Here is a 24,867-nt window from a genome sequence, read left to right on the forward strand (position 1 = left end):
ACAATACTCAGAGATGGAGAAAATTTCTATATTGTTATCTGATTTAGATGCAGAGATGTCTTACAAAGTCTCTTTATTTGCAGTTGCAGCAAGAAAGATACGAGCAAAGATGGTATCTCGCGGAGCTTTTGGACAGATAATTTGCTACTAAACAGTATCAGGGTTCTATCTGTTATAGATGTATTGACGTTCTATAGTTTGTGGAGTTTATGGATTGGGGATTAACCCTATGTTTTAAATTGTAAATTTGCTACATCCAATGGACTAATTGCAATAAACTTACCTGTACACTAATTTCATAAAATCTTTTTCATGGTTCACGAGATCATATGAATGGTATGAGGCACTGTGCTGTTGGTGTGGGGGAGGGGCATTTTACAAGTTTGTATCAGGCTTGAAAAAATAATCCTTGGGCCCTGCTTGTCCTACAAAGAGATAAATGTGTGAGAGAAGATGGATTATAACTTTAAAAAAAAAAAGATGGTCCTGGCAAACAATCCATGCATGTTACCAACTAAAAACTCCCAAAACAAAAACTTTGCTTTCGACAATGCCCTTTTTACAAATATTTCAGCAGTTTATATTGAAAAACAGAGATGATAATGGTGTGTATGCTATGTGCAGAGAAGATTCCAATTATATAGATGCAGTGAACATCAAACTATTGTTCAGATGAGAACATTAAAATCATGTTTTCTTTGTAAATTAAAATTGATGGTTTTTCTTGAAATATTTACTGAAGTAACATTTCAGTAGCATGCATTATAAAGTACCAACAAAGACAACAGAAAAAAAACCAGAGAAGACAAAGATTTTTTTTCTCCCTTACCATTAATAAAATAAATCTGTACAAAGCACAGCCCACACTGAAAGCACTCATGAAAGACACTGGTGGATTAGATCTTTCCCTTTCCCCCAAGCAGACTACCATCTGTCCTGAAACTGTACCAATCGAACAGAGAAAAAGAAGTAATTTTACATTATTCCTCTCCCCCTTCCGCCCGCCCTGGCGCCATCATTGTTCGTGGATTGGATCTACCAAAAAGAGTTCACGAAGGTGTTGGTGAAGTGGATTTTTCCTTGGCCATTATAGGCATGGCCCACCCATGGAACTCTGGCGGCTTTTCCTCAGACTTCCTCACGTCTACGTTTGCAAAATGTATGCATTCTGTTTCATGACTGCCTTTTCCCCGTGTTTACTGGGAATGCATTTTCTCTAGTCTTTTCTCCTGCTGTGGGTTGACAGAGCAGCTTTTTCCGTTCTTTGGCATATGAACGCTTAATACTCTCTGAAGAATCCACCCATCTCTGCCCAGTTCCTCCCCCAAAGCTCTTTCCCTTTCAGTTCAGCTGCAGAAGCCTCCTTGCAAAACAAGCGGAATGCAATGGCGCATGTGCCAAGTTTAAAAAAATTTGAAAAGGAGGCGGGCAATTTCAGGCTGCGATGACGAAAGTGCCCAACCTCCCCTCCCAAACTGTTTTTGTTAGTGACCATTTGGAGGCCGTCCTGCGACCTCACAGCGCAAGGTAAGTGCTTGTGTGGAGGATGAGTTGTCAGAGTGACTCAGCAAAACACACACCTAAAGAGGGAAAAGGACGGGAACGGCAGGCTGTGTGGAAACTGCCTCTTTGTCCCAAATTCCTTTCTGACAATTAGGAGGAACCCATAAGCAAAATGTACCAGAGGGCTGCTACTTCAAGAGAGAATCAGGCCAAAAGAGAGGAGTAACTCAGAACTTGGGTACAGAATAAGGGTTTACTTTTCAACACATTGATGGATGCAAGTCCAGCTTCCCAATCAAAAATTCTTTCCATCTTTTCTCCGCTTTCTACATAGAGTTCCTAAGGGTGTAGTTGAGGGAGTAACCCATGTTTAGTATATGAAATTTAATTCCAAATAAATGTGTACAGGATATGACTGCACAACAAAGAAGGTGTGAGACTGAGGGAACAGAAGGGGTGGGTGCCTGCCACAGGACCCGCTTCTGTTAAAGACAACACAAAAACTTTCTAGAGCACTAGAGATTCCGGGTGTATGGATGTTGTTTTGGAAGCAAGGGTATGAGCAGATAGCTACTGCCAGGGCTTTTTTTCTGGGAAAAGAGGTGGTGGAACTCAGTGGGTTGCCCTTGGAGAAAATGGTCACATGACTGGTGGCCCCGCCCCCTGATCTCCAGACAGAGGGGAGTTGAGATTGCCCTCCGCGCCATGGCGCGGAGGGCAATCTCAACTCCCCTCTGTCTGGAGATCAGGGGGCGGGGCCACCAGTCATGTGACCATTTTGAAGAGGTTCCGGAACTCCATTCCACCGCGTTCCAGCTGAAAAAAAAGCCCTGGCTACTGCTGAGATCAAGAATTTTCTTAAAAGTTAGTTTGGGTCATTCTTCTCCCCTGCAATAAGTGGTTCACCCCAAAAAGATATCCTACAGGCAGCAGAAAAGGAACAGTGAATGCGCTTTGGGGTGGGGGAGAAGAATCCATTATGAGTAAATGTTAGCGGAGTGCAAACGGAGCAGAGAAGTTACGCTGTGCTGATTAAAGAGGTAAAAAGTTTATTTAAGAAATACATACTTGAGCGTGAAGGAGAGATATAGCGTCCTTGCTATCTGACTACATCTTGTAGAAGAGTGAATGAATGAGGCAGGAGAGAGAAGAAGCAGGATATTGCCCTGTTTAGCCCAATAGGAGACAAGACAAGGAAATGACCCCCAGGAAACAAGAGAAGTGCTGCTCTCACTGTCCTAACTAAGTGATCCTTGCTGCCCCCTGCATAGAAGGCACTTCTCCCTTCGTGCTGCTGCAGTACACCAGACACTGCAATTTCCAACAGTAAAAAGGTTTTGTCAACTTGAGCACACAGTGTTATAATTTTATCTGCCCTACCCACTCTGTAACCTGTTATAGAGGATAATAAGCGGCTATCACTAGCCATTAGTGACCCTGTATTGCCAACCCTGTATTTTAAGCATTAAAATATAATGTGACTATGAGCCTATGATTATACTGTGGTCTCAATGAGCTCTTGAGGTCTTTGTGGCTTTGCACCATTAATATGGACTGCCCATAATTAGTTGGGTTAAAAGCTTCAATTATTTCAGGGTAGTGAGGGAGACAAGGGGGGACCCAGATCTGAATGTTTTGAAGAAAGGAACTGGGAAAAGGTACAGAGCTTTGTTTGTGTATGAAACAAATAAAGAAAATGGGGGGGGGATGGATCCTCCCCTTTTTCATTTTTAATTGCCAGTGCCCATGTTTGTTCAATAATTTCTGAGTATATTTCAGGAGCTCTCTATACAGGACACTAAAATTTACCACAGGGAAAAGATGTGTAGGCTCCTGAATTAAAAGTAGCCCTAAGATCACTTTACACAATCTGCACAACAGGCAATCTTCCTCAAACAAGCCCCTTCTTCATCCAAAATAAACAGCATTGATGGAAAATGTCTGGGCAGAGAATCCATCATTCAATCCAGCAAGCAATAATAATTCAACAGCTCCTAAACTGAGAATTTTAAGTACACTCTGAGTCTGGCTGGCAAACCTCACTCATCTGTAGGAACATTTAAGCTTTCAGTTAAGCAGGGTTGGCACACAGTGAGGTGGGGCCGCTGCCAGGGTCCATGGCTGCCAAGGCCCACTGCAGCCGACATCCTGCTCACATTTCTCCTCTGATGCCTGCACTCACACTCTTCCATTGCCTAACTGTGAGTGCTTGGTTGCCTCTGCTCCCAGCTGCATATGCTGCCCAGAGGTGCTGGAGAACGGCATGTGGGTGGCGAACAAAACATCAGCACTCCCGTGGCCAGGGCAGTGGCACTCCTAGCTGCACCCACCACCCTGCACCATCAGGCAAAGGGCGTGCAGGCAGCTTGGACAGATGGGACTACAGGGGGCAGGAGAGTTCCTAAGTGGGCAAGGAAGGAAGCACGGGCAGGGGAGCCTAATACTGGACGTGGGGGGGGGGCTGAGCACTCTCTGCCCAGGGCCCCCAAACCTGGAACCAGCCCTTGAGATTCCAACAGATTTAAATTAGATTAAGATTTAAGATGTAAATAAGATTAAAATAGCTAATGGAAAAGGCAAAAAATAATAAAGACAAATAAATCAATATAAATAGTCCAGTTCAGGGCTTTTTTTCAGCTGGAACACGGTGGAACGGAGTTCCGGAACCTCTTGAAAATGGTCACATGGCTGGTGGCCCCGCCCCCTGATCTCCAGACAGAGGGGAGTTGAGATTGCCCTCGTAGAGGGCAATCTCAACTCCCCTCTGTCTGGAGATCAGGGGGCGGGGCCACCAGCCATGTGACCATTTTCTCCGAGGGCAACCCACTGAGTTCCACCACCTCTTTCCCCAGAAAAAAAAGCCCTGGAGATGAGTAATCTTTTGCTGCCATTCCAAACAAAACAAAGCACCTAGACCTTCTGAACACCGAGTGGCCATCAGTTGCTCTGACCCACCGAAACAAGGCTTGCAATCATACAGTAATGTACATAATGAATCCCTACTCCAGTAGTTTTCAAACTGGGACTTCCTGGAAACTTTGGCAGCTCAATGAAAAATCTGGTAATGGCAAAGCTATAAAAGATAGCTTCCCACCATGAGGGATCTTTTCCTGCAACGTATCATCCCAAGAAAACATAGATATAATTCTAGAGCAATGACAAGAGTCAAAAAACCTACCCAAGACTTAGAGCACCTGTGGAGTCACCATTGCTCCAAGAGCACCCACCACCCGTTCCCAACAAGTGACCTCAGCTTGGTCCCAGAAGAGGCCACAGACCCCTACCATTGAACAGGGACAAGCAATATGTTCTGTTGGAGAAACAGGACCCCTCCGGGACCTGCCCTCTCCCCAAAGGAGATAGCAGATCCTCCTTCCCATCCAAAACCTCAACTACGAGTATAGGTGTCCGTCAGTAATCCAGCATGGCTGCACATCTGCAGGGCTGAATCCACACGTCCTGGCAGAGCGCTAAACCGTCAGAACGATAACGTCTTCCTGGATCGATTTCTGATGTCATCACACACGTGGCACGATGACATCAGATGCTCTCGTTTTGGCAGTTTCGTGCTATGCCGGGACATGTGGATTCAGCCGAGGTGTCACTTGACATGGTTATCTGCTCCCCATCCATATGGAACACCCTTCGGGTCACTTATCTCTTAGGGATGCAAACCCTAGCTTGGGAAATTCCTGGAGGCTCTGGAGAGGGGGTACCTGGAAAAGGAGGGATCTGAGGAAGGTGGAAAGTAATTTCATGAAGTGCACCTTCCAGCATTGCTATTTCCGCTAGGTGAACTTACCTTTGTAGTCTAGAGATCATCTGTATTTTGGGGAACTCTGAGTACTACCTGGAGGTTGGTCATTGTAACTTCAGTGTGGCACAGCCATGTCTTTTCTCCGTTTCCAGCCTCTTCCCAAGCAGTGAGCCTGTGCCATCTGTTGTTTACTGGAAAAGAGTCCCGTAGCACCTTTAAGACTAACCAACTGTACTGTAGCATAAGCATTTGAGAACCACAGTTCTCTTCGTTAGATGCATGGAGGGTATGAAGAAACTGGTCAGAAATATATAGGTGGTGAGGGGAGGGGGGAGTAGATGCAATCAGTAGATTCTGATATTGGGTTCAGTTTGCTTCTGATAATGAAATCAGTTACTTCTGATAATGAGATAACCATTCAGAATCTCTATTCAATCCAAGTCTGACTGAGTCAAATTTACATATGAATTCCAATTCAGCAGCTTCCTATTGGATTTTGTTTTTGAAAGGTTTCTGTTGAACTATGGTGACCTTTAAAGTCTTTGATGGAATGTCCTGGTAGATTGAAGTGTTCTCCCACTGGTTTCTGGACGTTTCCATTTCTAATGTCAGATTTGTGTCCATTTATTCTTTTGCGCAGAGGTTGTCTGGTTTGTCCAATGTACAGAGCAGATGGACATTGTTGGCACATGAGGGCGTATATCACGTTGGAGGATGAGCAGCTGTAAGAGCCAGAGACAGTGTAGTTGACGCCATTGGGTCCTGTATTTCCTGGGTAGTTATGAGGGCAGAGCTGGCATCTGGGTCTGATGCAGGGTCTGGTACCTGTGCTGGTGACTCTGCTGGCCGATTCATGGTTGTTAGTGGGACATTGTTTCAGGTTGGGGGGCTGTCTGTAGGCAAGGAGAGGTCTTCTGCCCAGGGCTTGTGAGAGAGTTGTTTACTGGTCACTCACTCTCCTGCGGAGGAGGCCAGGAGAAGTAGCAGCCACATCCTCTTGTTCTTCCTAGCAAAAGGGACCAGGTGTCCTTCCTCCTCCTCATCTAGGCAGTTGGTGCCATCCACCTCCTTCTAATCTCTGAGTGGCAAACTCTGGCCTAAAGCACTGCTTGCTCACAGCGCAGTGAGCTGGAATAACAAGCTGGTGGCAGAAACACCAGTCTTGGAAAACGGATGAGGAGGATGCAACTATCCAACAGACAGATGGTAAGATGCAGAAAGGAGAGATGGGGGTAACAAGGAAGGAGTCACAGTGAGTGAGGAGGGAGGCTAACAAGAAGACATTTTGCCAAGAGTGCTGCTCCCCAACAACTGCAACTGGTTCTTTGTATGAATTGACCACACCCCTTAGGACGCAGCCTGAAATCTTCCCAAAGGCGACATGCAGTGGTTCCTTGGCAGACACATCACTATGGAAAGACTCCCCTGAAGTTACAAAATTTGAAAGTCACTTCCTTCAGATTTGTCACCAAAGCCAAGTTCACATGCCAAGTGATCGGCTCCATTTAAAACTGGAGCTGTTGTATGAGCTACCCAATCTATTTTCAGAGGCCAAAGGACTGACGCTATTAGCTGGTAAAATCTTGTCTTCCAATTACTGTAGGACCTGGTTAGATGAATTTTAACATGGTGACCTGCTTAGACCTAGATTGAGTATTGCAAACAACATTATGTGCACAGGCAATCCAAATTCTGCAGGTGAAAATAAAATGCTGCAATCCAAATAAACTATGCAAACTGAGCATATTAGTGGATATTTTGCAGAATCTGTTCAGCATTTGCTTATCATGAGGACGGGGCTAGCAGGGTACAGAAGCCCTTCTACTAAAATAGTGGAAATCTTTTTTTTTTTTTTAAGACAATTTTTAAAAGACTCACTAGGTATTTCTCACACACCTTTAGGCACACTTTATAGTCATGAGGACTAGAAACTTGATTTTGAAAAAAGAAAGCAAGCTGGGATTTTCAGAATACTGAATTTTGCGCACAAGATCACAATTTTGTAATTTTCTTTCTTTTTTAGCGTTCTTTTCAAATAGTAGCATCCACACAGCAGTGATTATTAAACCCCTATGTGCAAGTAGGTGGGGTTTACAGAAACACACTCACCAGAGCATACCCTTTTGTATGGAAGGGAAATACTATGAACCCCTGCTTCTGGACTGCTTGTTAGCTTTTAGAACGTCACATGGGTAATACAAGCAGTCTGGGATTTATTAGTTGCATTGCTACCAGCAAAACTACCTATGAAACCGAATCAACCTCCTCGGGATTTTTGGCCAGCCGCTTGAAAATAAGAAGCAAATGTTTGAAAACCATTATAGTCAGTGGATAAAAAAGCACCTGCATTTAATGTGAATGTTTGACCTTTACGTACCTTGCCTTTTTCAGAAGAAAAAAAGAAAGCCTAGAAGCAGAAGCGCATTCTCAGTACCAGTTTGCTAACCTAAAATTCTATCTCTGACTCTGTTGAGGGAAATAATAAAATGAATTTTTATCATTAACCTTCCTTAGATTCCAATAGATTTAACAAACATATGGAAGCAGGAAAAAATATTTATGTTTCTCTGATAAGAGTATTGGGGGAGAGAAGAGTATGGGCATGATCCAGGCACAGTAAAACACATCATGTCTTATTTGTTTTCAGCAGAAGAGATTGAAGAACACATTGCTCTCTCTCACACTGAAATCAATGGAAAATGGGTTTGGTTTTTTTCTGGGTTGTGTCCTAAATTAAATTGTGTCCTAGATCAGCGCTTACCCTTCTTACATGCCCAGAGTAATGCCGATCGCCACTTTGGGATCAAGAAGCAATTTTCTCCAGGCCAGTTTGATTAGGGATCCTGGAGTTGTTTGCCATCTTCTGGGCATGGATCCAGGGCCAGATCGAGGGGGGCGGGTAGTCTGCCCTCGGCGCTGCCAAAGAGGGGGCGCTGGGCGCAGCTGCCAGCCACCGGGAGCACGCTGGTGGCAGCGCAGGCAGCTGAGTGGCCACCCACACCATTCACCTGCCCAGCAGGACAGGGAGCGCGCAGCAAGCTAGCCGCCCCCTCAGCCGGGCAGGCAAATGGCACAGAGAGCTGGAAGGCCGCCCGTACCACTCGCCTGTCCTGCTGAGGGGGCGGCCAGCTTGCCGCGCACTCCCTGTCCTTCTGGGCAAGCGAGTGGCATGGAGGGCTGGGAGGCCACTCGTGCCATTCACCTGCCCTGCAGGACAAGGAGCGTGTGGCAAGCCGGCCGCCCCCTCAGCGGGACAGGCAAGTGGTGCGGGCGGCCTCTCAGACATCAGTGCTGCTGCCGCTCCTCTGGTGGCACGCCACCCTGCATGATGATGTCACAAAGCGATGTCATCACGCAGCACTGGAAACGTGTACGCACTGTGTGCGCACGCGGAGTCAGCTGGACTTGGGTTGTCCCGGATGCCGGGAACCCAAGATCTGGCCCTGCATGGAGCAAGGGTCACTGGGTGGGGGGGGGGGGCAGAGGTAGTTGTGAATTTCTGCACTGTGCATGGAGTTGGACTAGATGACCCTGGTGGTCCCTTCCAACTCTATGAGTCTATGAGTCTATGATTCTAATATATGTACAAAAAATATGGGGAGGGGGGTGAAGAGAAGAACAAGCCACACAGCTGCTTTCTTAACAACAGGGTTCATAAAGACAAGGCAATCCGGGTGTACCTGTAACCCTCTAACCTCAGGGATAGCATTTCCCCCCCCAAACTGGGCTTTCATGGAATGGTTGAGAAGCTCGGCCAGGATTCAGACCGTGGCTGCTTCCAAAGTCCAATTGCTTCTCCACTCCTGATAGTTGTCTGGACAAAGACTTGTATGTATCGTTTTGTGGCCAGGGTGATCAACTCTAGGGTAGGGCCTACGACATTACTGCTGAGAGGACATCCACAAATCCTCCCTTAATTTCATGACGTCCAGAGCTTTTTTCTGGGGAAAGAGGTGGTGGAACTCAGTGGGTTGCCCCCGGAGAAAATGGTCACATGGCTGGTGGCCCCGCCCCAATCTCCAGACAGAGGGGAGTTTAGATTGCCCTCCGCACCGCTCAATCTAAACTCCCCTCTGTCTGGAGATCAGGGGGCGGGGCCACCAGCCATGTAACCATTTTCAAGAGGTTCCGGAACTCTGTTCCACCACGTTCCAGCTGAACAAAAGCCCTGATGACATCTATGCAATTTTTTTTCAAATAGACTTTTCTAAAGATCTGTAACCACAAGTGTATTTGGGGCATGACCATGAAAAGGGATTTCTAAGAGCACAAAAAGCTCATGTAGCCCTATTAAAAGAAACAAAATGCATTAAAACATTTTCCATCTAAAGCAATGCCCTGTTGGCAGTGGCCTGCCAATATCTAATTCCTTCCTCCTACAAAGAGAACATTTTCCTGCTACCAAATGCTGGAGTGCACATTCTAGTCTCTTCCCCGCCTCTTTTAAAGTAAACACAAGGTTCCATTTCTTTATTACGTTTCTATGACTGAAACTCTACTACTGTGGGATCGGGGACATTTGTTCCTATTATTCCCAGAGAATTAAAAGAGACGTGAATCCCCCCCCCCCAAAAAAAACACATTCCGAAAATAACTTGGTTTTAATTCTTCTACTTGTGTACTTTTTTCAACTTTTCCCAGCAGGAAAATTGGAAAAATAGGGGAGCACTATAAAAAACAACCACTCTTGTAAAATATTTTCTCCTTTTGAGACAAGTTAATTTCTTTTCAAGATAAAAGGTTTTCCTCAGTCAAACATACAAACAGAAGATTCACGAGTCTCACAGGAATCCCACTCTCCCCGCCCCCAACCTTCTTCATCCAGCCACTCGTAGCACAACGTCCCCTTGTCTAGTCCATGTGGTGTCCCCACCTCCAGCTTGCCCACCTGGCTCTAGCTGTCTCTCTTGCACAGTGTAAGCAGTGGTGATGGCTGGTCCTCTTCTTGCCTCTTCCCACCCCACCCCAAAAGGAGATGATGATCCTTTACATTATGTGCAAAAGAATATGTTAAGGAAAAAATTCTTTAAAGGTACTCTGCATTCAGATTATATTTCCCAACAGCCATCACCCACAATTAACTAAGACACCAAACAGTGATTCATAAAGAATTAATGAGTTTTATTTATAATAAAACCCAGATGCTATGCCATGTTCCAACATATGCATAAAAATCAGCCCTAGCAGAGAATCTTATATACTTTCCAAAGTTAATTGTTTACAGAAAAGAGATAAAATTGTTAATACAAAACTAGATACAAACAATTCTTCAGTATCAAATGGCACAAAACAGGCCTGATTGACAAGATAGTAAACTCTCTCTGTAATATAGACATGCTACATGTCTGGTGCCACAAAGGAATCTTCCTGAGAGGGTGCTGCTGAACCAAGCTAAATTCTTGCGCATAAAGTCAAAACAAGAGAGATACTGTCCTTGCTATAGGGCTTTTTAACCTTACTTAACCACAGCGCCAGAAGAAATCTGTTGCCAAGAAAACACTTTTGCCTTCTGTGTGACAGGTCAACTCCAGTAAATGCTCATACATAGGTCTTTTAGAATAGGGGTAATAGAAATTCCCTAACAAAATACCCTACCTGTTCTCTAGATTTTTCTATCTGCACGAGGGTAGGGTAGATTCAGAATTAGATCATAGAACTGGAAAGAACCTCTGGGGTCATCTAGTCCAACCCCCTGCACAATGCAGGAAATTCACAACTACTTCCCCTTCCCACACCTCCAGTGACCCCTGCTCCATGCACAGAAGATGGCAAAACACCGTCAGGGGAAAATTGCTACCTGACGCCAAGGTGGTGATCACTCTTACCTTGGGCATGTAAGAAGGGGCCGCGAGAACTAAGCACTGATGTAACCCTTCCTGACCTCCCTCTCATGATCTGCCCAGGTTCAAAGGATCAGCATTGCTGTCAGATGGCCATCTAGCCTCTGCTTAAAAACTTCCAAAGAAGGAGAGCCCACCACCTCCCGAGGAAGCCTGTTCCACTGAGGGACCACTCTAATGGTCAGGAAGTTCTTCCTAATGTTTAGCCGAACACTCTTTTGATTTAATTTCAAGCTGTTGGTTCTGGTCTGAGCTTCTGGGGCAGTGGAAAACAAGTCCGTGCCATCCTCTATATGACAGCCCTTCAAATACTTGAAGATGGTTATCATATCACCTCTCAGTCATCACCTCTTCTGAGCTCCTTCAACCTTTCCTTATAGGACTTGGTCTCCAGACCTCTCATCATCTTCGTTGTCCTCCTCTGCACACATTCCAGCTTGTCTATATCCTTCTTAAATTGTGGCACCCAAAACTGAACACAATACTCTAGGTCAGGTCTAACCAGAGCAGAGCAGAGTGATGCCATAACTTCTCATGATCTGGACACTATACTTCTGTTGATACAGCCCAAAACTCCATTTGCCTTTTTAGCTACCACATCACACTGTTGCCTCATGACCCCTAGGTGCTTTTTGCACATTCTACTGCCAAGACAAGTCTCCCCCATTCTACAATTATGTATTTGATTTTTCCTTCCTAAAAGCAGAATTTTGCATTTATCTCTGTTGAAATTCATTTTATTTGTTTTAGCCAAGTTTTCGAGCCTGTCAAGATCATCCTGTATCCTTATTTTGTCTTCAACCATATTTGCTACCCCCCACCCCAATTTAGTATCTTCTGCAAATTTAATAAGCATTCCCTCTATTCTTTCATCCAAATCATTTATAAAAATGTTGAACAGAACAGGTCCCAGGACTGATCCCTGAGGAACTCCATTTGTCACTCTTCTCCAAGAGGATGCGGAACCATTAACTAGCACTCTTTGGGTACCATCTGTCAACCAGTTACAGATTCACCTAATAGTAATAGGAACCAAACCACATTTTACCAACTTGTTGACAAGGATATTATGTGGAACCTTATCAAAAGCCTTACTGAAATTGAGATAAACTATGTCTACAGCATTCCCCTGATCTAGCAAGGTAGTAACTGTCTCAAAAAAAGAGAAGTTTAGTCTGACATGACTTGTTCTTGAGAAACTCATGCTGGCTCTTAGTAATCACTGCCATTCTTTCTAAATGCTAAGGACTGACTGTTTGATGATTTGTTCTAAGACTTTTCCAGGTATAGATGTCAAGCTGACAGGTCGGCAGTTACCTGGATCCTCCTTTTTCCCCCTTCTTGAAGGTGGGGACAACTTTTGCCCACCTCCAGTCTCCTGGCACTTCGCCTGATCTCCAAAAATTCTCAAAAATAATGGACAGAGGCTCAAAAATTACATCTGTGAGTTCTTTCAGTACCCTTGGGTGCAATTCATCTGGCCCTGAAGACTTAGTTCCATTTAAAGAAACTAGGTGTTTACGTACTACCTCTAGGCTGATCCTAGGCTGTAACTCCCTTCCCCCATCATGTGTTCTGTTACTGCCATGTTGAGCAAGATCTCCCTCGCAGGAGACGACTGAGGAAAAGTAGGAATGGAGCCGTTCTGCCCTCTCTTCATCACCTGTTACAATTTCACTTCCCTGTCCCTGCAATGGACCTACCACGTCCTTGCCCTTTTTCTTACTAGGAACATAAGCAAAGAACCCTTTTTTGTTGTTTTGAGCATCTCTTGCTAGCCTAAGCTCATACTGAGCTTTAGCTTTTCTAACACTCTCCCTACAAGCATTGGTTATTTGTTTATATTCATCCTTGGTTATAAGGCCCTCCCTCCATTTCCATTTCCTAAATGAGCCTTTAGAAAGCTGTTTATGAAGTTACCGTGGCTTCTTTTAAGCTCCTCCCATTTTTCCTCCTCATATGAATCATTTGCGATTGTGCTTTCAACATGTCGCTTTTAAGAAACTCCCACCCCTCTTGAACTCCCTTCTCAAGTATTTCTGACCATGTGATTCTACCCAGCATAGCTTTCATTTTCTTAAAATTTGCTTTCCTGAAGTCCAACCTATATGTCTGACTACGTACAACTTTTCCTTTCCCCAAGACTGTAAATTCCAAAATTACATGGTCACTGCTACCCAGGGTGCCCACTATTTTTACCTCGTCAACCAGTTCTTCCCTGTTGGTGAGAATCAAGTCCAAGATAGCAGAACCCCTTGTTTCCCTCTCTACTTTCTGAAAAATGAAGTTGTCAGCAAGACAAATCAAGAATTTATTTGACCTTTCCTTTTTAGCAGAGTTAGACTTCCAACAGATACCCAGGTAATTGAAATCTCCCATGACTACTGTGTCCCATCTCTTTGTGAACTTTGTAATTTGTTCTAGAAGTTTCTCATCCAAGTCCTCTGCTTGGTTTGGTGGTCTATAGCAGACCCCCACCATAGTACTGCTATTATTTCTTATTCCTTTTTTCACCCAGAGACTCTCAACTGAATTTCTATGCTCAGATACTTGTATTTCCTCACAAGTATATACATCCTTTACATATAATGCTACTCCTCCCCCCTTCCTTACTTGTCTACCTCTTTTGAACAAGTTTTATCCCTCAATCCTAGTATTCCAATTGTGAGTGTCATTCCACCGAGTTTCAGTAATGCCTACTATGTCATAGCCCCCTTCATGTATTAGGACTTCAAGTTCCTCCTGCTTGTTTCCCATACTCTGTGCATTAGTGTAGAGACATCGGAAGCCATGAGTTATATGCCCTGAGGTTTTTGTTTCTGTGCTTACCTGTGAGTTAATGTTTCCTAGCATATGTTCCACTCCCTGCAGGTCTTCAGTGTTCCCTTCTCCAGTTATAGGCTTTGAATTTTTGTCTCTCTCCCCCATAGGATTTAGTTTAAAGCCCTCCTTATCAGGTTTGCATTTTTTCCTACCCTTGTGAGGTGCAAACCATCTCTCGATAGAAGAGCTTCATCTCAAAAGCATGAGCCATGGCCCAAAAAACCAAACTGCTCCTAATGACACCATCTACGTGGCCAGTCATTTATTTGCAGCATTCTTCTTTCCCTTCCTAAACCACGGCCTATGACAGGAAGAACCGATGAAAACACAACCTGTGTTTCCAGATCCTTAACTTTTTTACCCAGAGCCACATAGTCTTTTTTAATGCATTCTGGGCTGTGCCGGGCAATATCATTTGTTCCCACATGTATCAGGAAGAAGGAGTAATAATCTGTGGGTTTGATAAGTCTTCCTATCCTTTCTATCACATCCTGGATGCGTGTACCTGGTAGAAAGCATACCTCTCGAGACAACAAGTCTGGTTAGCACACTTTACCCTCTACCTCTCAGTAGGGAGTCTCCAATTACCAGCACAGGCCTTCTCCTATATTGAGGAATGGAAGCTTGAGTCCTCTCATCCGCAGGGGCCGAGAAATTTCTTTCGAGGTTCGAGGAGTCTGGGGGAGTAGCTCTTGATCCAGTGGTCCAGAATCAATCTCTGTGGGGAGATCCTGGAACCGATTGCTTAGCATAAGAGGCTCAGAATGTCTCCTGATTATCCTGTCCTTTTGGGTTACTTTCTTCCATGTGTATTGGGTGCTCCTCCAAATCCTGAGATGCCTTTCTATCCTCCTTCTGCTGCCCTCTGAAAAGTGCTTCATGAGTTCTGTCCATGTACTCTTCACCTTCCCTTATTAAATTGAGCATGGACAAGTGTGCCTCAAGTCCCTGTATCTTCTCCTCCAGTAGGGCTACCAACTTACACTTGCTGCAAGTGTAGTTGCTGTTACCCTCAGGTAAGAATACAAACATGCCACAGGCTGTACATGTCACTGCCTCAGCTCTCTCAACAGCCATGCTGCTGCAAGCCATTTCAGAGGTAGTTCAGGTTTTATGGTACTTCCTTGATAATTCCCCTGACAAACTGCCTCAGAAGACAACTTGTGAAAGGTTGGCCGAAGGAGAAAAAAAGCCTAACACATATAAGATGTAAGAGATATATAAGGATTTTTATGAAAAACCATCTACAACATTAGATAATGATAATTCCTGTGTAGACAACAGATACAGGCAATATATTTTCAAAAAAGTGTGCAACTTATGACTAATTTTGTTTTCAGTCAATTCACTATAATGCGTATGATGATAATCAGGGGTCATTTTGTAGAAAAAGAGCTGGAGGAAATCATTAGCATAACTCATTAGCATATGCCAGGCCCCTTGACATCACCAGAAGTGTCATTCGCATAACTGATTTGCATATACCACACCCCTGACATCACCTATCCTGGCTGTTTTGGACCCAGTCCTGGCCATTGGGCCCAAAATGGCAAAAAGGGGCTGAAAATGGCTGAAAAGGGGCCAAAAATTGTCAGGATTGGGCTGCTGCTGAGTGGAAGAGTGATCCACCACTCATCAGAGGCCCGATCTGGGCTGTTTCGGCCCCAATCCAGGCTGAAACGGGCCTAAAATGGCTGAGTCAGGTGGGCGGGGCCACCTGACATGTGACCTCTTTGGGGAACTGCCGAAACTGCGTTCCTACGCATTCCCCCTCGAAATGAGCCCTGATGATAATACACTACAGAAGAGTGCAAGGGTTCCATTTTAATCTTGAAATATGCTGCTCGTCCAATGGCCTGTTCCCAGTTTCAGGTTTAAACTGCCGCCACTAACTCATAAGGAAAGAAACCATGTTGTCCTACACAATCTCAGAAAGCAGGAAAGGACCCACTGTCTGTGGGTTGGAAAAGCTTTAAAAAAAATCTATTAAAAATACAGCATTTGTATGAGAGATTTCATGAACCCAATAACCAGGCATTTCCTGACATGATGAGCACAGAAGAAATGTACAGAATCAGTCTCTTAGGGACTAGAAAGAAATTTAAGAGAGAACTTAAGGTCTTTATTTTCTTCTTTTATAATACTAGAAAGCTGGTCCTAAGTTGCGCCCTAAAACCTTAACGGAAAAATGTATTCAAAACACTGCTGCCCTCTTTGCAATATGTGTGGCTTAACCCCGAGAATTACAAATGCAGAGATAGTTTCAGTTTGCTTACCTGAGAGAAATTCAGACCATTCAATGGATGGCACTGCTCTTCGACTTTTTCTACTGCCCCGGTCTGCTTTCGGAGACGTTCAGCTTCCTGGGCAAGGTAGAGATCCAGGACAGGCACACCGCGGGACTTAATGTCCACCTCTGTCAAAGAGTTCACCATCAGCATTACCCACACAGGTCTTTTCCTCTCCCAGTTGCCTGCAATAGCGTTGAAAAGATAGTCAGCATACAGTCCTTTGCCCCGTTGGTCTGGAGTCATCCAAGAGGGCATCATGAGCTTGACGTATTCCAAGTGGCGCTTGAGCCGACGGTAGAGGTCCCTGGGGAGCACGTCCTGAAGGTTCTCGCCCTGTGGCAGGAGCTGGCAACTGGTTAGGGCAGAGATCGTGTAAGGATCTGTGAGGTCCAGCTCAAAGTAGACAATATGGCTTTGCTGAAAGGCTTTCTTGGAATTCTCGGGAATAAAATCCCAGACCCGGGTATATGGGACATGGATCGTGCCAAAAAAGTAAGATGGTGGATCTCTCTTTATAGTCCACAGGAAGGAGTTCAGCTCACTTTGCTGAAGAGAAGGAAACACAGCAGTGAAAATAAATGATATATATGACAAGATTATAGAGGGGATCAACAACAGTCATTGGAACAGAGTGGATGAGTTTTTGGGAATCCCTTCTGCAACCAAATCTGGGTTGGATCCAAACTAAATTTTCCCTAAGTAGAACTGAATTTTCCAGTCTCCATCTCCCACTGATCTCCACAAAACCCAGCTCAGAGGGGGCTCTGAAGAACAAGAAGGCGGCTGTCTACCATGGGGATGCAGTGGAATGGAGTTCCGGAACCTCTTGAAAATGGTCACATGGCTGGTGGCCCCACCCCCTGATCTCCAGACAGAGGGGAGTTGAGATTGCCCTCAATCTCAACTCCCTCCCCTCAATCTCAACTCCCCTCTGTCTGGAGATCAGGGGGCGGGGCCACCAGCCATGTGACCATTTTCTCCTAGGGCAACCCACTGAGTTCCACCACCTCTTTTCCCAGAAAAAAAAGCCCTGGGAAAGGGTGTCTGAAGAAAGGGAGGTCTGACCCTCAAAAGCTTATACCCTGAAAATCTTGTTGGTCTCCAAGATGCCACGGGACTAAAATCCTGCTGTTCTGCTGCAGACTAACACGGCTACCCACCTAAACTAGTTTGCCTGAAGTCTATAAAATTCTCAGTGATTATCAAGTCAGATTTAACTTGAGTAGCAGCAAAAATGCTACCTTAGACCGTTTTCACACGTCCTAACATAGCGCAAAACTCAAGGAACAAGGGCGTCTTCATGGTGCAATTTCTGATGTCATTGTGCCACGATTCCGGAATTGTGCCGCGATGATGTCAGAAATCACACCATGAAGACACCCTCATTCTGTGAGTTTTGCACTATGTAAAGACGCATGAAAATGGCCTTATTTGGAAAATAGGCTATTGCTCTGTCAGTGATTGAATAGCTTCAAAAAATCTGAAGACTGAAGAAATGGGAGAATTTAGTAGGTAAGATGTACAGAAAAAATGGCCTACCACTCTCCTATGAGCTTGAGAAAAAAATCATTTAATTTAGAATATTCTGGAATACATCTATTAAGTGGAAGAAAAAAAAAGTAATTTGTGCTATTAAAAATATATATATTCATCTTAGGGCTGCCAGTCTCCTGATGGGTGTAGAGGATTTCCTGCTCCCAGCCTCTGCTCCCCACTGTCACTCACCTGGCCAGCCGAGGAGGGGGGCCCGGGAGGCAAAAAAATCTCCTGGACGGGCACCCAGCGGGGACACTCCCTCCAGGCGTGATGACGTCCCTTGGGGAAGTGGCATTGCACCTGGTGGCAGCGCACACACACAAGGAGATTGCGCTGGTAAGTGCCAGGTCCCGCCCCCCAACTCCCACCGGGAGGGTAAGGGGACCTGGCAACCCTAATCAACAAAGTTAAAGGGTATTTTTTTCTTTTTTTTTTAAAGAACAAGAATACTTGGTTTAAAATTAGGCACAAATAAAGCTCTTTCGATAACTGATATTTAACAATTCCAGAGGGGTAGAAATGTGTGTGCGACTCTGTTGCAGAAAAATAAAACAGAAGTTCAGTGGTACCTTCAAGACTAACCACATTTATTCCAGCAAAAGCTTCCGAGTGAGAGCTCAATTTGTCAGAGAAATAAATTTTGTTAGTCTTGAAGGCACTACTGAGACTTCTGTTTTATTCTGCTATTTTTACGTGTCCATCCACAGCACCTCCCATTAAGAAAAGTGTGATGCGGCAAATATCTTTTATCTTGCTGCTTTGCCCAGCGTAAAATGTTTTATTCACTTTTTAAAGCCTCATACAGAGAGTAGCCTAACTTAAAGATAAAGGCAAAGCAATTAAAGAAAGAAAACCCCTCTTTTATGTGGTGATAAGATGAATGAGGAGAACTGGAAATCCAGAGAGGCAAGAAGTGTCACCTATCCGCTTAAAAGCAAACAAAGAATCTTGAAAGCCGCCACAGGCATGGGGAAGGTTGGAAGGTCAACACTCCTTTGTTTTAAACAAGCCTGATCTTTATGTGACAAAAGAGCACACATAAGGATCGGGGTCTATCTAAAAGGCATCTCCGATAGAAAAGGTGTTGCCCCCTGGCCCACGCAGAATTTCATTAGCCCTCTTCTCTCTTTTCAGATCTAATGTACTAAAGGCCCCATGAGGAAACAAAAAAAGACCGGCATTTTGTATGGATATTGTGTGGTAGGAGCCATCGATAGTCTGAGCACGGCAGATATAAAACCAAATTGAGGGGGGGGGGGTAGTTGATACCACTAGAAATACTCTACTGTGGCACCTTGTAAACCCTGTGTCTCAAAACAGGAGGAAGTAGTTTTAACAGGAGCCACATAAAATGCAAGCGGAGTGCTTTTGGTTGACCCTATGAGTACATCCTTGAACACTTTGGGCAGTTTATAAATCAAAGCCCACAGGATTTCTAACAATATCCCTTTCCAATTTAGGGCATCAAAAGGGAGAGAAATACATGGCTTTAAGGTAATAATGAGTGATTTGGAGATGAGCTAATTAACTTGGTGATTGTGTTACAAAACTATAAAGCAGGTTGTTTGTGGGTAATATTTCTAAGTCTGATTCCCCTCCTGTCGGAGTGAAGGAAAGCCAGTACTGACCAGCATGCCATACCAGTAAGAAAGTCACCGCAACAATTAGTATAATGCATAGAACAGATTACGTTTAACAGCAGTACAAACAAAATCAAAAGATGTCTCAATTACATATACTTTACATCCTCAGCGTTTAGGAAGCAAAGCGCACTGCCCCATTAGTCGTCACCTCTGTCAAAAGACATAAGGCGCATAGGGACATAGAAAGGGACAAGGCACAAATGTGCCAGTCAGCGCTCCTGACAAGGGATCTCTGGCTCACAAGCACAACACTGACACATGTGAAAAAGCACACGCATGCAGGCTTTCTCCCTCATAATTGTTATTGGCCTTCTTCCCCGGTTTTGGCTTCATGTGTGTTGATACGTTTTTATTGAATTACTTTATGTATACTTGATTTTAAATTTTTCAAATTTTGAAATGTTTTCAATGTTTTGATGTTCACCACTTTGGGAAGCCTATTTGGGTGGAAAGGTGGCACAGAAATGTTTTAAATAAATAAAATAATTTAGAGTGTCATGGGGGAGCAATGCCCTGACTAAGGGGTCAGAACCCACATGCGTACACTTGCGACACACACAGACTCAGAGATAAGCTACAAGAGACAAATTACACGAGGACGTGCACGTGAAGGGAGACGCAATGTTAGCCGGAAAGCTGAGTTTTAAAAGAGATGGAAAAGCTTTGTCAATTTCCCCTCTCTACAGAGCCAGCAAAAATGGCTCCTCAGAAGGTTTGTTAATTTCCTCTTTGCCTCCAGAAGGTTCTGTCAGTTTCACCTCCCCTTCTAGGAGGCAAAGAGGAAATAACCAAACCCTTTGAGGAGGGATCTTTGCTGGCTCTGTAGAGAGGGGAAATTGACAGAGCCTTTCAATCTCTTAAAATTCAGCTTCCCAGCTAACATTGCGACTCCCTTCACATCAGGGTGGATTTGATTTAAATCAAACTGATTTAAATCACGATTTAAATCACTAGTCATTAAGGCTTGATTTAAATCATAGTTTTCTACATAAAGACTAATTCTTGCTGGTATAACTTTAATATGCAAGTAGATGCCTGCCTTACCAATAGGTAAAGGAACTTCATTAAAGTATTCCCAAACTGGGTCTCTTTTACGGCCTGCTGCCATTATAGGTTTTTTCCTCCAAGGAAAGAATGTGATAAACCTCAGGTCGTACACACAAAAGATCCAAAGACTTGTGCAGTATTGTGCTCAAAAAGTTTCACTTTCATTTTGTACTGCTTGCCCCTCCCTCCTCACACTTAGTTTCTTCTTGTGCAGATCTATTCCACTCCAAACAATCAGAAAAATATTGTTTCTATTCACTGAACTTCTTGAAACTTAGCACTGGAGGGGTTGATTCTGTCTTCATTGGTTTGTAGAACAATAGGATTAAGGTCTTTTTCTCAACTCTGTTCATGTTATAACATTTTTGCTGTGAAGAAGAGGCATGTGATCTCTGCTGAGCTTGACACAAATTCAGTTTTGAGAACTGCAAAACCAAGCATCTGTGATAATATCTTGTAGGCAGACAAACTGCCCAATAATCTTACAAAAACCTCTGGAAGAGCATGACATTGTGAATGGATTAATGGAATTTATTTACCAAAAAATTAAACATATACAGCCTTATTCTACATAATTAAAAACTAATCTTTATTTCATGATGGAATAACCTTTGGATGGTAATATATTTTCCTCAAAAAGCATTTTATTTAAAAAAATCCGATTTAAATAAAAAAAAATCTGATTTTTTTGATTTTTTTAAAAAAATCATTGATTTTTATCCACCCTGCTTCACATGAGCATCCTCGTGTAATTCATCTCTTGTAGTTTAGCTCTCACTGCTCACAAGCTGGCCGGCAGGGCTACTCTACACTTCTCCTCTACGCCTGTTGATTTCGATATGTCTCAGATCATTTGGAAAGGGCTTCCGTGGAAGACATTCACATTCACAAGAGAATGATAAGGAATGGCAATATGACCATACTGGTCAGAAATTTAAGTTTATTTCACCCCTGCCTCTTATACTTTGGGTCCCCCCCTCCCGAGGAGAAAAGCAGAATATAAATAAATTGTAAAAATATAATACAACCATCTTGCCTTCTGTAGAACCAGACCTCTCTCTCATCATACACCCTTTCTCATCAGTGTGCAGAAAGATCAAGTCCTTTGCCGGAGGTCTAGCTAGAAGGGGAGTTTGGTTGATGTGAGGGCCAAAAAGGTGTGTTAAAATTTTGTTCTAACCAGGACCCTAAATCCAGACATGCAACGAAATAGCCTCTACGGCGATATATTAGATATGCACAGCATCATTTATCCTTTGTTAAAACTGTAGTAGTACAACCTGGGCAGTATGAGATACATACAAGTCGGATAGCGTCCTCTGCTTTATTTCATTTATTTTTCATTCCCGCCTTTCTCCCCAATGGGGAATGACTCAGGTCATTCTTCTCCCCTCCGTTTTTTATGTTTTGTTATTGGAATAATAAACCACAGGGTGTTTTTTTTAATGCAGATATCATAGCCTCTACAAATGCATATGAATTGCTTGGATTCCAATGAACACTATTTTTCCATGAAAAAAAAACTCAGTGTCTAAAGATTTATTGCTTCATTCAATTAATAACAATCCCTTGGTGCACTGCAAATACACCTCAGCAGTTTTGAAGCTATAACAAATACTTTCCGGTGAATATACCTAGGAATTGTGCGAGATTGCACATATATGACTGGTGGATAAACTGGGGTGGTGGCGAGGGTGAATAAAACCACAAATACATACAATAATCCAATTTTTTTAAAAAAATCATGTTATGAATTCACCTGATTGATTCTGCAGGTCAAAGCAAAGCTGCAATTCTTGTTTCAATGCCTCCTCTCACATGACAGAAGAGATACTGTAATCCCCAATCCTGATATGAAGCAAACAAGTAATACAAGCGTCGCTGCAGAGTGACAGCGAAACTGAGATGCTCCAGTGACCTCCATGGAAGACAATTGAATTATACAGAAACATCCATGGCTTATTTTGCAAAGATGTTTGGGTGTGCCAACATTACTGGACTAACAGGGCACTCTGCTTTTCTTTTCTTAAAGCAAAGGAGGCAAGCGCGACATTGCTAAATTTTTCCAAGTATTTTTCCAATAAAAATAATTTCCACACAAAGCTTTGGATTTGTTTCAGTGTGATTTTTAAAGCCACACTTGATTTTTTTCCCCACTCCCTAATCTACTATTTCAGTTCAAGTATGTGTTCGTATTGGGACTCAAAAGGAACACGGGGGCTCTTTTTGTTTACGGACGGTAAATCAAAATAAATATGCTAAATCAGATCACTTTCTATTTAGGGCATCAGAAAATTTTTCCATTCATTTTTTTTCTCCCAGAAGCCTGCCGAGAGGCTTACTTTTGTTGCTTACAAGGTCCTCTTCTTTAGACTCCTGGCAGCAGCAACAAGTAGTCATGCATGAAGACTGGAAGCCCCACTCCTAGGCCACCACTTCAGATGCAGAAACCTCATCTTACGTTACCATCTGAGCACCCTACCAAGACATGTTTGCAAACGGCCCACTTGCTCAGTTAACTCTAGCAAGACCACAACTCCAACATCCAGGCAGGCCACTGAGGTTTCAGAGGGGCAACATCCCGGAAGAAAATGGATTGTTTTCCAGGCTTCATTGTGCCAGCAAACATCAAGCAAGGTACAACAGATGGACAGACTAACAAAAACATTTCTGGGCTGAACATTTGTGCATAGGACCTTACGAGCACAGTACTCGAAGTTCTCCCCAAGTAATTATATCTCCTTAAGCTAAACCCTACCTTTAAACAAAGGAAGTGATTCCCACTGACAGCAGTTTCACTCAACAAATCCAGGTTTGCAACTTAAAAGGAAGGCAAAGCCAATCCCAGCTTTCTCACATATGCACCTACTTGAGATACCAAACACCTTTAGCGTATTCATACAGTTTCAGATGTACACGTAAAAGCTTAGGTGTCTGGCTAAAACACTATGTGAAAAGACCATAAGATTACTTACACCACAACCCCCAAATGAATGACACCCTTCTATGTCCACTGACTTCAAGAGAAAGGTGTAACTCTGTTCAGGACTGCACTTCAGGGTAGTCTACCTGTTGGGAGTATGAATTTGGATACAATCCACCCAAAGCTTATCCTATATGTATTCCCAGTTGGAAATGAACTGGAGGTGGTATATCCTGCACATTTTAATTGGTCTCGCACAGAGACTTTTGAGTAGACCCACGGTGTCTGGCAGCAGAAAGGCATTCATTCCTTCAGGGGAAAGTAAGCTTGGCTGGCTCTCTCAAAGAAGTGTTATTTTAAGACATTAAAAATAGATACCAGCTTCAGATTCAAGCTATTTTAAAAACAGCTCAAGAGTTCAGTGGCCCTGCTAGGTTTTTCCCTAGGACGGGAGAAAGCAGTATTTATAGGGCCAAAACAGGAAGTAACACTCCATTCAGGAAAGATACGCTTCCTCCTTCGCGGGGGATGCTGTGAGTTGACAAAAACGCCTCAGGAACTTTGACCTGACACAGGTCTGAAATTTGCTGCCGTATCTGAAAGTAGGACACCTTGTCATCTGCCATTCTTTTCATAACCAAAAACTATTTATGAATGATGTATAAAGTTGCTTGGATTCCACTCGTTCAGTTATTACACCACAAGAACAAAGTAGAATGGCAACCCTGACAACTTCCCACACCGCTCTGTGTAGCAACAAAGAGGGAATATACCCACACCACTGGATCTCTTCACAAGATCTCCTGGATTCAACTGTTACAAAAGCCATGTACCGGGGAGTCACGGGAGGTGGGGCACTGCTTCCGTGACTGAAGAACGCAGCTCTAAAAGTATTCGATGCTTACAGCATAGAGTACTGGTAGAAGAGAGCAAGAGTCCAGTAGCAACTATAAGACTAACAAAATTTGTGATAGGGTATAAGCTTCTTCAGACACACTTCTTGGTATCTGTAGAAGTGAGCTCTGACTCAAAAAAGCTCATACTCTATCACAAATTTTGTTAGTCTTATAGGTGCTACTGGACTCTTGCTCTTTTCTCCTGCTACAGACAGACTAACACGGCTACCCATCTTGATCCATCAACATGGTGTAGTGGTTAATGTGTTAGACTACGACCTGGGAGACCCAGTTTCAAATCCCCACTCCATCAAGGAAGCTTGCTGGGAGACCTGGAACCTGTCACACACTCTCAGCTAACCTACCTCACAAGGTTGTTGTGAGGAGAAGATGGAGGAGGGGAGACATGTTCGCCACTGAGCTGCTTGCAGGAACTATGGGATTTAAATGTAGTGTCTAACTAAATTCCACAAGACTTAGAAAGCACAAGTGTTGTACACACGCAACTGAAGAAGAAACTCATTACTAGAGATGTTTGAAGGTACAGCATTCTTATGCCTAGTGGCTGAAATATACTCAAGCAGACATTCAAAATCTCTCTCAAAATT

General features: G+C 43.7%; 1 protein-coding gene across 1 annotated transcript in view; it reads right to left on the reverse strand.

Annotated features, from left to right (window-relative positions):
• The window catches only part of TRABD2A (TraB domain containing 2A), a 118,658-nt gene that overhangs the window by 81,313 nt on the left and 12,478 nt on the right, over positions 1-24,867 (reverse strand). Inside the window, exon 3 of the mRNA XM_054987621.1 lies at positions 16,200-16,760. Coding sequence (XP_054843596.1) covers positions 16,200-16,760 — 561 coding nt within the window. The remainder of the gene's footprint in view (positions 1-16,199; positions 16,761-24,867) is intronic.

This window comes from Eublepharis macularius, chromosome 8, assembly GCF_028583425.1.
Source record: "Eublepharis macularius isolate TG4126 chromosome 8, MPM_Emac_v1.0, whole genome shotgun sequence".
Lineage (NCBI taxonomy): Eukaryota > Metazoa > Chordata > Lepidosauria > Squamata > Eublepharidae > Eublepharis > Eublepharis macularius.